The following is a 13,549-nucleotide window of genomic DNA, read 5'->3' as shown; positions in this document are numbered from 1 at the left end:
AAGATGTTCCCACAAGACGTTCCACAAGACGTTCCACAAGACGTTCCACAAGACGTTCCCACAAGACCTTCCACAAGACGTTCCACAAGACGTTCCACCAAGACGTTCCACCAAGACCTTCCACAAGACGTTCCACCAAGACCTTCCACAAGATGTTCCACCAAGACCTTCCACAAGATGTTCCACCAAGACGTTCCACAAGATGTTCCACCAAGACGTTCCACAAGACGTTCCCACAAGACCTTCCACAAGATGTTCCACCAAGACGTTCCACAAGACCTTCCACAAGACGTTCCACCAAGACGTTCCCACAAGACCTTCCACAAGACGTTCCACCAAGACATTCCACAAGACATTCCCACAAGATGTCCCACAAGACCTTCCACAAGACGTTCCACAAGACGTTCCCACCAAGACGTTCCCACAAGACGTTCCACAAGACGTTCCACAAGACGTTCCACCAAGACTTTCCACAAGACGTTCCCACAAGACCTTCCACAAGACGTTCCACAAGACCTTTCACAAGACGTTCCACCAAGACGTTCCCACAAGACCTTCCACAAGATGTTCCACAAGATGTTCCACCAAGACCTTCCACAAGATGTTCCACCAAGACGTTCCACAAGACCTTCCACAAGACGTTCCACCAAGACGTTCCCACAAGACCTTCCACAAGACCTTCCACCAAGACATTCCCACAAGACGTTCCACAAGGTGTTCCACAAGACGTTCCCACAAGACGTTCTTACAAGACGTTCCACAAGACGTTCCACCAAGACCTTCCACAAGACGTTCCACCAAGACGTTCCCACAAGATATTCCCACAAGACGTTCCACAAGACATTCCCACAAGACGTTCCACAAGGTGTTCCACCAAGACCTTCCACAAGACGTTCCACCAAGACCTTCCACAAGATGTTCCACCAAGACGTTCCCACAAGATGTTCCACAAGACCTTCCACCAAGACGTTCCCACAAGACCTTCCACCAAGACATTCCCACAAGACGTTCTTACAAGACCTTCCACAAGACGTTCCACCAAGACGTTCCCACAAGATATTCCCACAAGACGTTCCACAAGACGTTCCCACAAGGTGTTCCAAGACGTTCCCACAAGACGTTCCCACAAGATGCTCCCACAAGACGTTCCCACAAGACGTTCCCACAAGACGTTCCCACAAGATGCTCCCACAAGACGTTCCCACAAGACGTTCCCACAAGACGTTCCACAAGGTGTTCCCAACGTTTGGATTTCACAAGGTAGAAGAAGCCGCTCTCGTCTGGAAGCGCTCCATCCCGCCGTCCCGCTGTCAACGCAGCGACAGCCTGTCTCACCCAAAAAGAATACCTAGTGGTGCATTCAGGTGATGCCAAAATAATCAGACAATTTCATTACCAAATGGGAAATGGCACCTCCTCACTTTAGAGCAGTAATTTGAACATTTGGTGAAAACCTTCATCCCATATTGTTGTTTTCCAACAGAAAATTGAGCGTTGACATGATCGGCTCAGAAAGCGCTGGTGATTGGCCGTAACGACAGCCAATCACGTCCGTATCAGTAAAGCTTGAGCAGCAAACAGACGTTTCAATAATGCTAACATAAAACATCCAACAGTAAATCATGTTCATTGATAATAAAGCTAGTCATATATATAGTATATACAATGTCAACACAAAGATCCAACCCAACCCAAATTTGGTGAATTTGTCTTCTTAATTTCTGCTGCGTCATGAACGCAGCACGCCGGGCCGACTTTAAACCATCAACACACATTTGACAGTCGATTACATTAATGAAAGCTAACAGCGCTAATTTACAGCTAACTAAGCTATAAGTAGCTATTCTAACAAGCAGGACACATAGCCTGCTAGCGCGCTAGCTAGCAGGCTATGTGTCCTGCTAGCTAGCGTGCCCCTAACACAAGCAGACTTTAAATCTGGATAGAAAATGTTCAGCATGATGTAAAATAACACAATAATATCCAGAAAGTGAAGAAATGAAATAATTATGTAAAGCTAATCAGGCGATGCCGGATTAATATGCTTCATTTAATCTAACATGTTAATTAATATGAACCTGTTCATTAATATAGAATCATTTCTAATCATCTTCACGTCTGTCCTGAACGCAGCACGACCGATGACTTGAAGTTATTGATTGTGTTGCCTTGGTGTTTGGCGGTCAGCCGGAGAACCCCCGCTGGGTCGCTCTCTCGCCGTCACCAGGATAAAGTTCTGGACCGGTTTTACTGGGGCAGCAGAACATCTGGGACAGAATCCCTGTGAAATAGTGACGTTTTAGAGACGCTGTTTCAGCGCTCTGGGCAAAAAGCGAACAGACAGAGTTCTTGAACGCACCAAACCAGCTGACCGAGGCCCCGCCCACCAATCAGGATGCCGCAGCTTGAGCCCAGGGAATGGGGCTCCGGGTGGGCCCACCTGTCCGGAGGGGACCCACCATGGACCCTTGGGAGGGGTGTGTCTCACGGTCCTCTCTGTAGAGGATGTGGAAGATATTTGGCTCATGGGGGGGGGGGGGGGGCACCTGCTAACTGGGACAGGAGCTGCCCTACAACTGGCATCAGAACTCTATTCAGAGGTCGTGGGGACAAGCCTCCAGCTGTCTGGACTGGACCTGCAGGACGTCCTGGACACCAGGGGGAATGATTTCTCCTGCCGACCTGTCGACCCCCCGGCTGCTGCTGTTACGTCCGTCAATCTGGGCCGGGACCGGAGTCCAGCACTGAACACCTCAGCCGGTCCTCACCGTCTCCGAGGATCCACCGTGACCTCCTTCGCTCTTGTCCTCCCACTTCCTGTATTTTATTGCTGGGGAGTAAAGGCGCTTTGGTTCCGGCATCACGGCTCAGTCCTTCAGGTTGTCCTCGCCGACCCCCTGGGCCGACAGCTCGGCCAGGACGTTGTCCAGGTAGTTGGGGTCGGGGTAGCCATGTCCGGTCAGGTTGGACCCAAATTCTGTCTTGTGATGAATCTCATTCCAAACCACCGTGTCCGACTCGCCGGTGGTGCTGGACGTCCCAACGGTGAAGAGGAGACGCCGGTCCCAGGCCGTGATCAGCAGCTTCAGGACCTGGGGGGAGGTGGAGGAGGGCGTTAGCATGTGAAGGCAGCGCCGCGCTGAATGGGCGTCTCTTTTAAAGGACATTTCCCATTATTTCAGAATAAGGCTTTTATTGTGAAGGAGCTGCAGGAGCATCCTGTGCTAAAGGCGCTGACATTACATTACTGGACTCAGTGGGCGTGGCTGCTAAGGGGGGCACCCTGCTGTGAAGAAAGTCTCTCCCTCATGACTGCAGCTTTAAATCTTAAACACCTGCTTCCTGGGGGCGGAGCTTACCTTCCTGCCTTTCTCGTTGTCAGGGAGGTAGCAGTGTCGAGGGAATCCTCTGGCGCTGAACTTCTTCCCTGGGTTTGGGTGCTCGTTGGTCTGCAGGAGGAGAAAGACAAACCGTTTTCTTCCAGGACAACATGTCCACCCACGGGACGAAGACTGTGATGCTAAACGTCCCTCAGCTGGAAGAGGAGACGCCGGTCCCCTCCGATAAATTCAGTGGCCTGAATTTATCCACCCAGACTGTCCACAGTAAGGGACATGGTGGAGTCTGGAGCCTGGTTCAGTGATTGTCCACAGAAAGGGACTTTCACTTTTAATTGATTGATTCATTTGACACCAAATGATGGATTCTTTCTCTCTCATGTGATGGACGTCTCAGCGCCTTACACCCCGCCCCCCCCATTTAAGGGCCCAGATTAGAGGAGCCGGCAGTGGATCAGGACCAGCAAGGGGATTGAGGACAGGGACCCTGATCTGACCTGGATCCCGGCAGGAATGTGGTAGACGATGCGGATGCTCTTGGAGTCGGGGTGTCCGGGCAGGCAGTGGGGGGTGACGTGGTACTCCATCTTCCCAGGAGGCTGCGTGCCCGTTTTCTCCCCGTAGATGCTTTTACATGTCGGACACTGGAGGCTGCCGTCCTTAGAGACAAACACAGGGACACACAGGATGATAGAGGCCAGAGGCTAGCCCAGAGGCTAACCCAGAGGCTAGCCCAGGGGCTAACCCAGAGGCTAGCCCAGAGGCTAGCCCAGAGGCTAACCCAGAGGCTAACCCAGAGGTTAGCCCAGAGGCTAGCCCAGAGGTTAACCCAGAGGCTAGCCCAGAGGCTAACCCAGAGGCTAACCCAGAGGCTAGCCCAGAGGCTAACCCAGAGGCTAACCCAGAGGCTAGCCCAGAGGCTAGCCCAGAGGCTAACCCAGAGGCTAACCCAGAGGCTAGCCCAGAGGCTAACCCAGAGGCTAGCCCAGAGGCTAACCCAGAGGCTAACCCAGAGGCTAACCCAGAGGCTAACCCAGAGGCTAGCCCAGAGGCTAACCCAGAGGGTAACCCAGAGGCTAGCCCAGAGGCTAGCCCACCTTGTTGCCGTTGTCGTACATGGCCACCAGGCACAGCAGGTGGTACATGTGTCCACACTGGCCCAGCTTGCCCACCCGCCCTGGCTTGATGCCCCTGTGCTGCAGGACGCCTTCGTAGCCCGACGACCCCCCCAGCCTCTCCATGCAGATGCTGCAGTCCTGGGACGAGAGGGACGCTTTAGTTCACGCCCACTCTGGGATTCAGGCGCCGTCCGTCTCGGGTTGTCCTCACCTCATCTGGAACCAGTTTAATCTTCTCGGAGAATCTTCTCACCACGTCCTCCGGGGTTTTCCCTAGAAGACACGAAAGGACGGACACACTGAGGTGAACTCGGGACGGCTGGGCGGGACGGTTTGCATCGTGAAGGTACATATGTGAGGTCGCCTTCAGGCCGGGCGCCCCCCCTTAGAGACCGACCTCTAAGGGGGGGCCCCGCCCCTGTCTCTGTCCGTCTCTGTCTGTCTGTCTGTCCGTCTCTGTCCGTTCGTCTTTGTCCGTCCGTCTGTTCGTCTCCGTCCGTCTCTGTCTTTCTCTGTCCGTCTGTCTGTTCGTCTCTGTCTGTCTGTCTGTCCGTCTCTGTCCGTCCGTCTGTTCGTCTCCGTCCGTCTCTGTCTTTCTCTGTCCGTCTGTCTGTCCGTCTCTGTCCGTTCGTCTCTGTCCGTCTCTGTCCGTCCGTCTGTTCGTCTCTGTCCGTCTCTGTTTGCCCGTTTTCACCAGAACGTTTCCACCAAAAATAAAGGTTATTCAGGGAAACTGCCGCAGACACGGGGACGCCCCCCCCCCTCCCCCCCCCTCACCTCTCCTCAGGTGCTTCTTGTTGGTTTTGCGCCGCATGCCGTTGACCCCCGGTACCGGCTTCATGTCGCTCTTGTTGATGGGGGGGGGGTGGAGGATGGGCTTCGGGGCGCGGGTCAGACAAACCGGCAGACCTGCAGCACACATCAGGATACCTGTCATACCTGACAGGGAAGAGCAGAACAGGTGTGGGCTGGTGGGCTGGGAATGAGACCAGAACCTCAAAGGGGGGGGGTCTGTCTAACCTGCTAGTGCTGGGTGCACTGGCCCACATCCAGTCAGGTTCTTTACTGGGAGGGCAGGAACCCTGAAGAGGAGAGACAACATCAAGGTGTCACACCTGGTTCTGATGCTCTTGTGACTCTGGACCCTTCATTTATTAACACGTCCCAAAGTGTCTGTCCTCTGACTGGACAGGACTGGACACGCCCCAGCAGGGAACCGAGCCGGCAGCTGGGTCGGATCCGAGCCGACTTCCACCAGATCCAGGTGAAGGCGTTTCATGACCAGTGGAGCAGAACCAACAGAAGGTCCGAGAGTTCTAAACCTTCACCCAGCAGAAGGACCTGACCCAAACAGCAGTTCTGTTTGGGTCAGGTCCGAAGTCTCTGGCGTCCTGCAGCACAGGGGCATCAAGCCAGGCAACAAGGTGGGCTAGCCAACGGCAACAAGGTGGGCTAGCATCTGGGCTAGCCTCTGGGCTAGCCTCTGGGTTAGCCTCTGGGTTAGCCTCTGGGTTAGCCTCTGGGCTAGCCTCTGGGCTAGCCTCTGGGTTAGCCTCTGGGCTAGCATCTGGGCTAGCCTCTGGGTTAGCCTCTGGGTTAGCCTCTGGGTTAGCCCCTGGGTTAGCCTCTGGGCTAGCCTCTGGGTTAGCCTCTGGGCTAGCCTCTGGGTTAGCCCCTGGGCTAGCCTCTGGGCTAGCCTCTGGGTTAGCCTCTGGGCTAGCCTCTGGCCTCTATCATCCTGTGTGTCCCTGTGTTTGTCTCTAAGGACGGCAGCCTCCAGTGTCCGACATGTAAAAGCATCTACGGGGAGAAAACGGGCACGCAGCCTCCTGGGAAGATGGAGTACCACGTCACCCCCCACTGCCTGCCCGGACACCCCGACTCCAAGAGCATCCGCATCGTCATCGAAGTGTCTGCAGAGCCTTTATAGACCAGATTTTCAACACAACGGATCAATAAGGTCCACAAATGTTTGGAGGAGGTTCCCAGGAGACAGTAACCACAACCATCCTGTATGTCGAGCCACCCCCCTTGCTCGTTGCGCCTCTCCACAAGCCCCTCCTACCCACAGGTGCAGTAGGCGTGTCTCTCCTCACGAGCAGCCAATCAGATCACCGAGGTTTATTTCGGCTGCTTCTTGGGTTGAATCGCTCGGAGGCCAGCATTCTGTTTGATCCATTACTTCATAGTAAATCAGTTTCCACGGCGATACCAGACCGTGGCCACACCCACAGATCCAGACATTCCACACTTCCACCTCCCACGAGACGACGGATCCACCCCTAACGCTACTCGACAACCAATGAGCTCAGAGCGGGGGCGGGAGCTGTACAGCACGTTAACGACACGCCCTCAGCAGCGTGATGCTAACGTGCTACATGTTAGCATCACGCTGCCATTCTGAATGCACGTGTGCTGACATCGTTACCCCGGGGGGGCGGCTCCTCTGCCGGCGCCCGTGGAGAGGCGCTGCGTGCCGGGCCGGTTCAGGTTGTTCTGTCCGTTGATGGCGAAGGCGTGTCCGTGGGCGGAGCAGAGCGATGGCGTCACGGGGAAACAGGTGAAGTCGGCAGCAGACAGCGCCATCTGGCCCTGTTCTGCTTTCACCTGCCCACCCCCCGTAGTGATGTTGTTGTTGGTGGGGGGGGAGGGTCCAGCACACGTGTCGCTCTGCCGCACCACGGCGAGGGTTCCTGCAGCGCCCGGCTTGCCCAGCGCCCGGCCCTGAGAGGCCAGGATGGCGTTGGAGGCGGCCCTCGTGCCGTTGACCAGGATGCACTGCTGGCAGGAGCAGGGCCGACCCGAGCCGGCCCCCACGGGCCAGGACTGCGACTTGGGAATGGAGCCCATGATGAGCGGGTAGGCCAGGTCCATGCGCCGGCGCAGGCGGCGCCGGCGCCGGCTCTGCCTGTTGGCCTGGGACATGCTGTCGAAGTCGATGAGGTAGCAGAAGCCCAGCGACGTCAGGTCCAGCCAGGGGTGCCGCTTCTCGTAGGCGTTCTGGATGCTCACGCAGATCTCCATGTCGTACGGCGTCCACGAGCCGCCGGCGCCCTCCCACTCCCAGACCACGCCCTTCCCCGGGGCAGACGACGGCTCGTAGAAGTTCCTCTGGACGGGCCTCGTGGTGCCTGGAACGAAACGACAGAGGAACAACGTGAGAAGGTCCCACGGCCGTCTGCTGCAGCCCCCCGGGACGGGACCAGAGTGCCACCCTCACACACAAACACACCTGGTCCACAGTTCCACGGCCAGGACGAAAACCACATTGCCCCTCCTGAATCCAAGGTTCGACTATCCGGCGGAGCCTCGTCTCCAGTACCCCTGAATAGACCTTACCGGGGAGGCTGAGGAGTGTGATCCCTCTGTAGTTGGAACCACCCTCCGGTCCCCCTTCTTATAAAGAGGGACCACCACCCCGGTCTGCCAATCCAGAGGCACTGCCCCCGAGTCCTGTCAATCATGACAGCCCTAGGATCATTGGGACACGCAAACCCCTCCACCACGATAAGGTGGCAGCTCAGGGAGTTCACCTTCATAACAGGAAACGTGCCCATATATGGACTATGATAGATATATATTCCTGGGGTGGGGGGGGGGCTCATCCTGCCTTCCTGTAGTAAATATTAGAGTTCTGTGCTCTAATTGGAAGACATGTTTGCTTCATAAATGGACAGACGGACGGAGGGACAGACGGATGGACGGACGGACAGACTTAATTGGCCCCATGCTCACCTGGTAAACACTCAGCCGATGTCGTGATGATGTCATTTTAGCCACACCTCTTACCTGTGTCCTGCCGGAACTGGTTCATGGACTGCAGGTCGATGATGTAAGGAGACAGCTGGACGTCCACCTGTCCAAGGACCACGCTTCCCCGGGCGTCCCCCTTCAGCATATTCTCTATGTGATGGCAAACCGCCGCCGTGTACGGCCTCCAGCGCCCGTTCTCGTTCAGCCACTCCCACACCGCCACCCGGGCCCGGTTCTGAGAGGGGTACCCCAACCTGGGGACCGATCCCAGACGAGCCATCTGGGGACGTCCCGGGACGGAACAGCTCGAGACCCAGTCCGTCAGCTGACACACCAGAGCGTCTTCATCAGCGACGAAGAGGAAGGCTGGAATCAGCTGGTCCAGTTCGGTCCGACTGCAGCCCACCGACGATGATGATGATGAAGATGATCAGTCCTCTGCAGCACAGAGGACACAGAACCAAGACATGAGTCCTCTGTTCCGGGGAGGAACCCCCCCAGGCAGTCCTCAGCGTCCATGCTTCTCACGCACAACACGCACGCGCGCACGGTGACAGACCTGGAGGCTGCAGCTGTGGAGACGCACATCTGTCCGCGAGGCTGCGTTCAGGCTCCGCGAGAAAATCGGACCAAACACAAGAGAGAAGAGAAACCCGCGTCCCGCCCGCGTGCGGGGTGTCGCCGTGTGAACCGCAAACGTCACGCACGCACGGAGGAAACGCGCGTTTCGGTCTGCTCGCACGTTCCTCGCAGCCGACCGTGAGCACCTGGACGGCCAGTAGCAAAAAGTCAAGACTAATACATTCAACTACGCTGCTTCCGGAACCCGCTTTCAAAATAAAACACCGAACGAGCGGAACTGTGTGTGTGGCAGATGCGGGATGTGTGTCATTATGCTATGTTCTGTTCTGTCCTACCTGGTCGTCAGTGTGTGCACGCCTTTTTAGTGACGTCATCGCGCGGCTGTATTGCGCGCATGCGCGGAGCACCCTGCCGGCCAGATGTGCTGGATGAGGTCGGAGGAAGCACACGCTGACGTTATTTTGTTTAACAGCACCTTTGGGGTCCTCGGAACACGCGGAGGGGACAAACAGACGGTTACGTTGTTCCCGAGTGTTGATACGCTGCTGAACACGAACGGAACGAGGGGAGTGACGTCACGTCACCGTCCTGATTTCAGATCCACTGCTGCCACTCCCCCTGCGAACCTAACTGAGTTTATTCCTGACTCCTCCCTCCCGCTGAGCTGGAGCACACCTGATACTTTCCTCCCCCCGTTCCAGCCTGCCTGCACACGATTCTTCACCTCCTTTCCACATTCTCTCCATCACTCTGCTCTGTTGACCCGAGGTACCTGAAGTCCTCTCCCTTCTTTACGTCTCTTCCTTGTAGCTTCACTGTCCCCCCTGGGACCTTCTCATGTACACACATGTACTCTGTTTTACTCCTGCTCACCTTCATCCCTCTCTTTTCTAGAGCAGACCTCCACTTCTCTAGATTCTCCTCTACCTGCAGACCACAGTGTCATCTGCAAACATCATCTTGTTTTCTGTGGTATCAGGACTCCATTGATGATGCCTTTTCTTCAGGTTGAACATTCAGCTGATCCAGATCAGGTGATCTGGTTTCTCAAACAGCCCCTGCTGCTTCGGGGCTGCATTCACACGAGTGATGACAGGAAACCAGCTGTTGGTGGTGATGTCAAATTTAATCCAAGCTTTTTACTCAATGTCAAATTTCAAAACAAGAAAATCCCTCAGAGAGCACAGACCTCCACCAAACATGTGATTTACACCAAAAGATTATTTATTTCATCTTTATTTTTAGATTCCTTAACCATGAAAACAAACTTTCACTGGATTCACATTGACGTCATTATTAGTTTAGACGTTACTCACTAAAAGCCCACGGTCAGTACCGGTGGGTTCTTCTGGATCTGGATCCAGAGCGTTTGGTGAAGCAGAAGAACCAGAACCTCCTTTGTGGAGCTAATAAAAGCACTCAAAATGTTCAAACGAACGTTTGATGTACAATAAACAAATATTCAGGATGACATCATCCGGTCATCAGGTAATAAACACGCCCAGGATGACACCTGTGTCCTCCACCGGTCAGGTGAACGCTGCTCACAGTATAACGTAGATGAAGAGCGCCATGATGGCGGCGCTGATCAGCCCAGAGATGGGAACCGTGACGAACCAGGCGATGAAGATGTTCCTGAACAGACGCCAGTCGACGGACTTCCTGGAGCGCAGCCAACCAACGGACACCACGGAGCCCACCTGTGAACACAGGTATCAGCGGGTGTGGCTGCTGGCTTCCTGAAGATGCTCGAGCGCTTCCTACCTTGCAGTGGGTCGTGCTGACAGGAAGCCCGATGTTGGACGCCACTACCACCGTGAGTGCAGAAGCTAGCTCGATGCTAAAGCCACTGCATGGAGGAAACGTTCACATTACGACATCGCTGTTACAGGTGTGCACAGGTGTGTGTGGCGCGGCTGCTTCGTCACCGGGTCAGCTGTAAGGTATGTTTTTAGGATTGTGGGAGGAGCAAGCAGACAGAAATGCCATTACCACAACGTTAATTCAATTCAAGTCTGTTTCTATAGCGCCAGATCATAACAGGAAGTTATCTCAGGACAGGAAGTTATCTCAGGACAGGAAGTTATCTCAAGACAGGAAGTTATCTCAGGACAGGAAGTTATCTCAAGACAGGAAGTTATCTCAGGACAGGAAGTTATCTCAAGACAGGAAGTTATCTCAAGACAGGAAGTTATCTCAGGACAGGAAGTTATCTCAAGACAGGAAGTTATCTCAGGACAGGAAGTTATCTCAGGACAGGAAGTTATCTCAAGACAGGAAGTTATCTCAGGACAGGAAGTTATCTCAAGACAGGAAGTTATCTCAGGACAGGAAGTTATCTCAGGACAGGAAGTTATCTCAGGACAGGAAGTTATCTCAGGACACTTCACAGGAGTAGCAGGGACAGACAGAACCCAACGAGACCCACAAGAACAAGAACTTTGGAGACGGATGTAAGAAAAAACTTCCCTTTAACAGGCAGAAACCTTGAACAGAAGCTAAGACTCATAGTGGGAGGACATCTGTCTGACCGGCTGGGTTGAGAGAGAGAGAGAGAGAGCGAGAGAGAGAGAGAGAGAGAGAGAGAGAGAGAGAGAGCGAGCAGGAGCAGACGAAACAAGGAGGCTGCTCGGTATAAAGACACCAAGAACGATCTAGAACCTTCTGGTGCTGATCCAGATCCCCATGTGGATCCAGCTAGGAGGGGAACGAGCTGCTTGGGGGAGGTCTGTGCTCTCTGAGTGCTTTTCCAGTCTTACGATCAACTGATTGATTGAATGATTGATCACTGCTGCTCTGCTCGGATATAAACACCTGGCCTACCTGGAGGGAGTGATGGGGGTCAGGTCTTTGCCCATGGTCTGAATCACTCTCCGCCCCCACAGCCAGAGTCCGGTGCAGATGCCCACCCCCCCGTAGAGAAGCAGCCATAGGGGCGTGGCTGCATTCGACGCCACGGAGCCACTCTCGTACAGAAGCCAGAGCGCCACCAGTGGACCGATGGCATTACTGCAGGCAAAGCATCTCATGTTAATACTGATTGGACAGCAGACACAGGAAGCCCCCCCCCCCGTACCTGACATCGTTTCCCGTGAGCAAAGGAGCCGAAGCAAGCCGTGAGGATCTGAAGGAACTGGAAGAGGGTGGAGACGGCAGGCGGGTCCACCTCCAGCTCATCCTCCTCCAGGGCGAGGTCTGGGCCAGCCTCCTGCATCGCCCCCCCATCCTGGACCGGGCCCCCAGTGGTCACTGCAGAGCTGGAGCTGCAGTAGCTGTCCAGCCTGCGTGTCCTCCGCGCCGCGCCGTCCCCCTCCCTGGACCTCGGCTCTCCTTGAATGCCGTAGATGCTCCTGGTGTAGGAGGTGTAGCTGTTGTTCCTCCTGATGGGCCGCTCCTCCGGGTCGCCGTCGCCGATGCAGTCGCCGACCTTGGCCACATGGAGCTTGTGGAGCAGGTCTTTGTAGAGGCCGGAGTCCTTGTGGATGGTGTGGGACCGTCCGCTGTGAGGGTCGGTGATCGTCATGGAGCCATCCCCGACGTCCAGGTCTTTGGTTTCTGCCTCATTCTGGTCCAGATCTGCTTCATCTGAGCCCCCCAGTTTGAACGCCACTGCTGGGGGGGTCTGGGACGGCCCGGAGGACTGGTCTGCCAGGGTGGAGTTCTTCCCCATCAGTGGGGTTTCGCAGGGAGCAGCTGCCCCCCTGACATACATCACATTACCACGTAAGAGAAGACACAACCCTCATTTTAGGCTCCACCCACAAATACAAGTTACAAAGAAGTTACTCACGTCTGATTTTCTCCTTGAGGCGGGGGCAGACCCAGAACCAGACCACCAGCGCCGTGATGAGGGCACAGCCCAGCGCGATGCAGAGCGTCCCCCACCACGGCACGCCGTCCAAGCCGAGCACTGAGGACCGGAGGCCGGTTAGCGTCCCGTCCTCGCCGTCCTCGCCGTCCTCGCCGTCATGCTCTCATGCTCTCATGTTTATCAGCAGTAAGTTGTAATAACTTCGAGCAGCGACTCTCAGATCTCCGTCTCCTCTGGCTCTTTTCTTATTCGTTTTGTTTCTCCTGACAGCCAACGGAATCAGGGAGCGTCTCCACTCCACCAATCAGATAAGGGGGGAGGGGCCAGTCTTGCAGGCCAGTGATAAAATAATGTGACCGCCCCTCTGACCTCTACTGCAGGTGTTTGAACAGGTGCTGTGTCAGCGGGGTGGGTGTGACTCACGTGGCGCTCCGGTGAACATGATGGAGAAGAGGTTGACGCCCATGGTGACGGCGTAGAAGACAGGAAGCGCCCTGAGGCCGTTGGGGGCGGGGTCAGCCTGTGTTCAAAATAATCTCCAGTGATATTTACCTGCTCCCAGTTTACAGGTGAGATTTAAAGAGACAGGTCACACAGAAACCACACCCACCCATCATCTCCACCCTCATGCTGATGTAGAAGTAGGCAGACAGGCAGGCAGGCAGGCAGGCAGGCAGGCAGGCAGGCAGACAGACAGGCAGACAGACAGGCAGACAGACAGACAGACAGGCAGGCAGGCAGACAGGCAGGCAGACAGGCAGGCAGGCAGGCAGGCAGGCAGGCAGGCAGGCAGGCAGGCAGGCAGGCAGGCAGGCAGGCAAGCAGGCAGGCAGGCAGGCAGGCAGGCAGGCAGGCAGGCAGGCAGGCAGGCAGGCAGGCAGGCAGGCAGGCAGGCAGGCAGGCAGGCAGACAGACAGGCAGACAGACAGGCAGGCAGGCAGGCAGGC

General features: G+C 55.5%; 2 protein-coding genes across 2 annotated transcripts in view; both read right to left on the bottom strand.

Moving 5' to 3' along the window:
- Positions 1 to 2,867: 2,867 nt before the first annotated feature.
- On the bottom strand, positions 2,868 to 8,489 carry dtx1 (deltex 1, E3 ubiquitin ligase). The gene is made up of 9 exons (XM_068738405.1): positions 8,246 to 8,489; positions 6,885 to 7,587; positions 5,477 to 5,538; positions 5,234 to 5,395; positions 4,668 to 4,729; positions 4,436 to 4,594; positions 3,836 to 3,997; positions 3,360 to 3,449; positions 2,868 to 3,092 (listed from the first exon to the last, which is right to left on the bottom strand). The coding sequence occupies exons 1-9, from the start codon at positions 8,487 to 8,489 to the stop codon at positions 2,868 to 2,870; spliced, it is 1,869 nt and encodes a 622-aa protein (XP_068594506.1).
- A 1,418-nt stretch (positions 8,490 to 9,907) lies between these two features.
- Positions 9,908 to 13,549, bottom strand: part of LOC137893051 (sodium-dependent phosphate transporter 1-A-like) — a 4,436-nt gene continuing 794 nt past the window's right edge. The window contains 7 exon segments of the mRNA XM_068738482.1: positions 9,908 to 10,491; positions 10,556 to 10,640; positions 11,615 to 11,800; positions 11,868 to 11,882; positions 11,884 to 12,492; positions 12,578 to 12,701; positions 13,026 to 13,122. Coding sequence (XP_068594583.1) covers positions 10,336 to 10,491; positions 10,556 to 10,640; positions 11,615 to 11,800; positions 11,868 to 11,882; positions 11,884 to 12,492; positions 12,578 to 12,701; positions 13,026 to 13,122 — 1,272 coding nt within the window. The 3' untranslated portion in view covers positions 9,908 to 10,335.

This window comes from Brachionichthys hirsutus, chromosome 4 (genome assembly GCF_040956055.1).
Source record: "Brachionichthys hirsutus isolate HB-005 chromosome 4, CSIRO-AGI_Bhir_v1, whole genome shotgun sequence".
NCBI classification, from domain to species: domain Eukaryota; kingdom Metazoa; phylum Chordata; class Actinopteri; order Lophiiformes; family Brachionichthyidae; genus Brachionichthys; species Brachionichthys hirsutus.
This window is presented reverse-complemented; position numbering and strand designations above follow the sequence as displayed.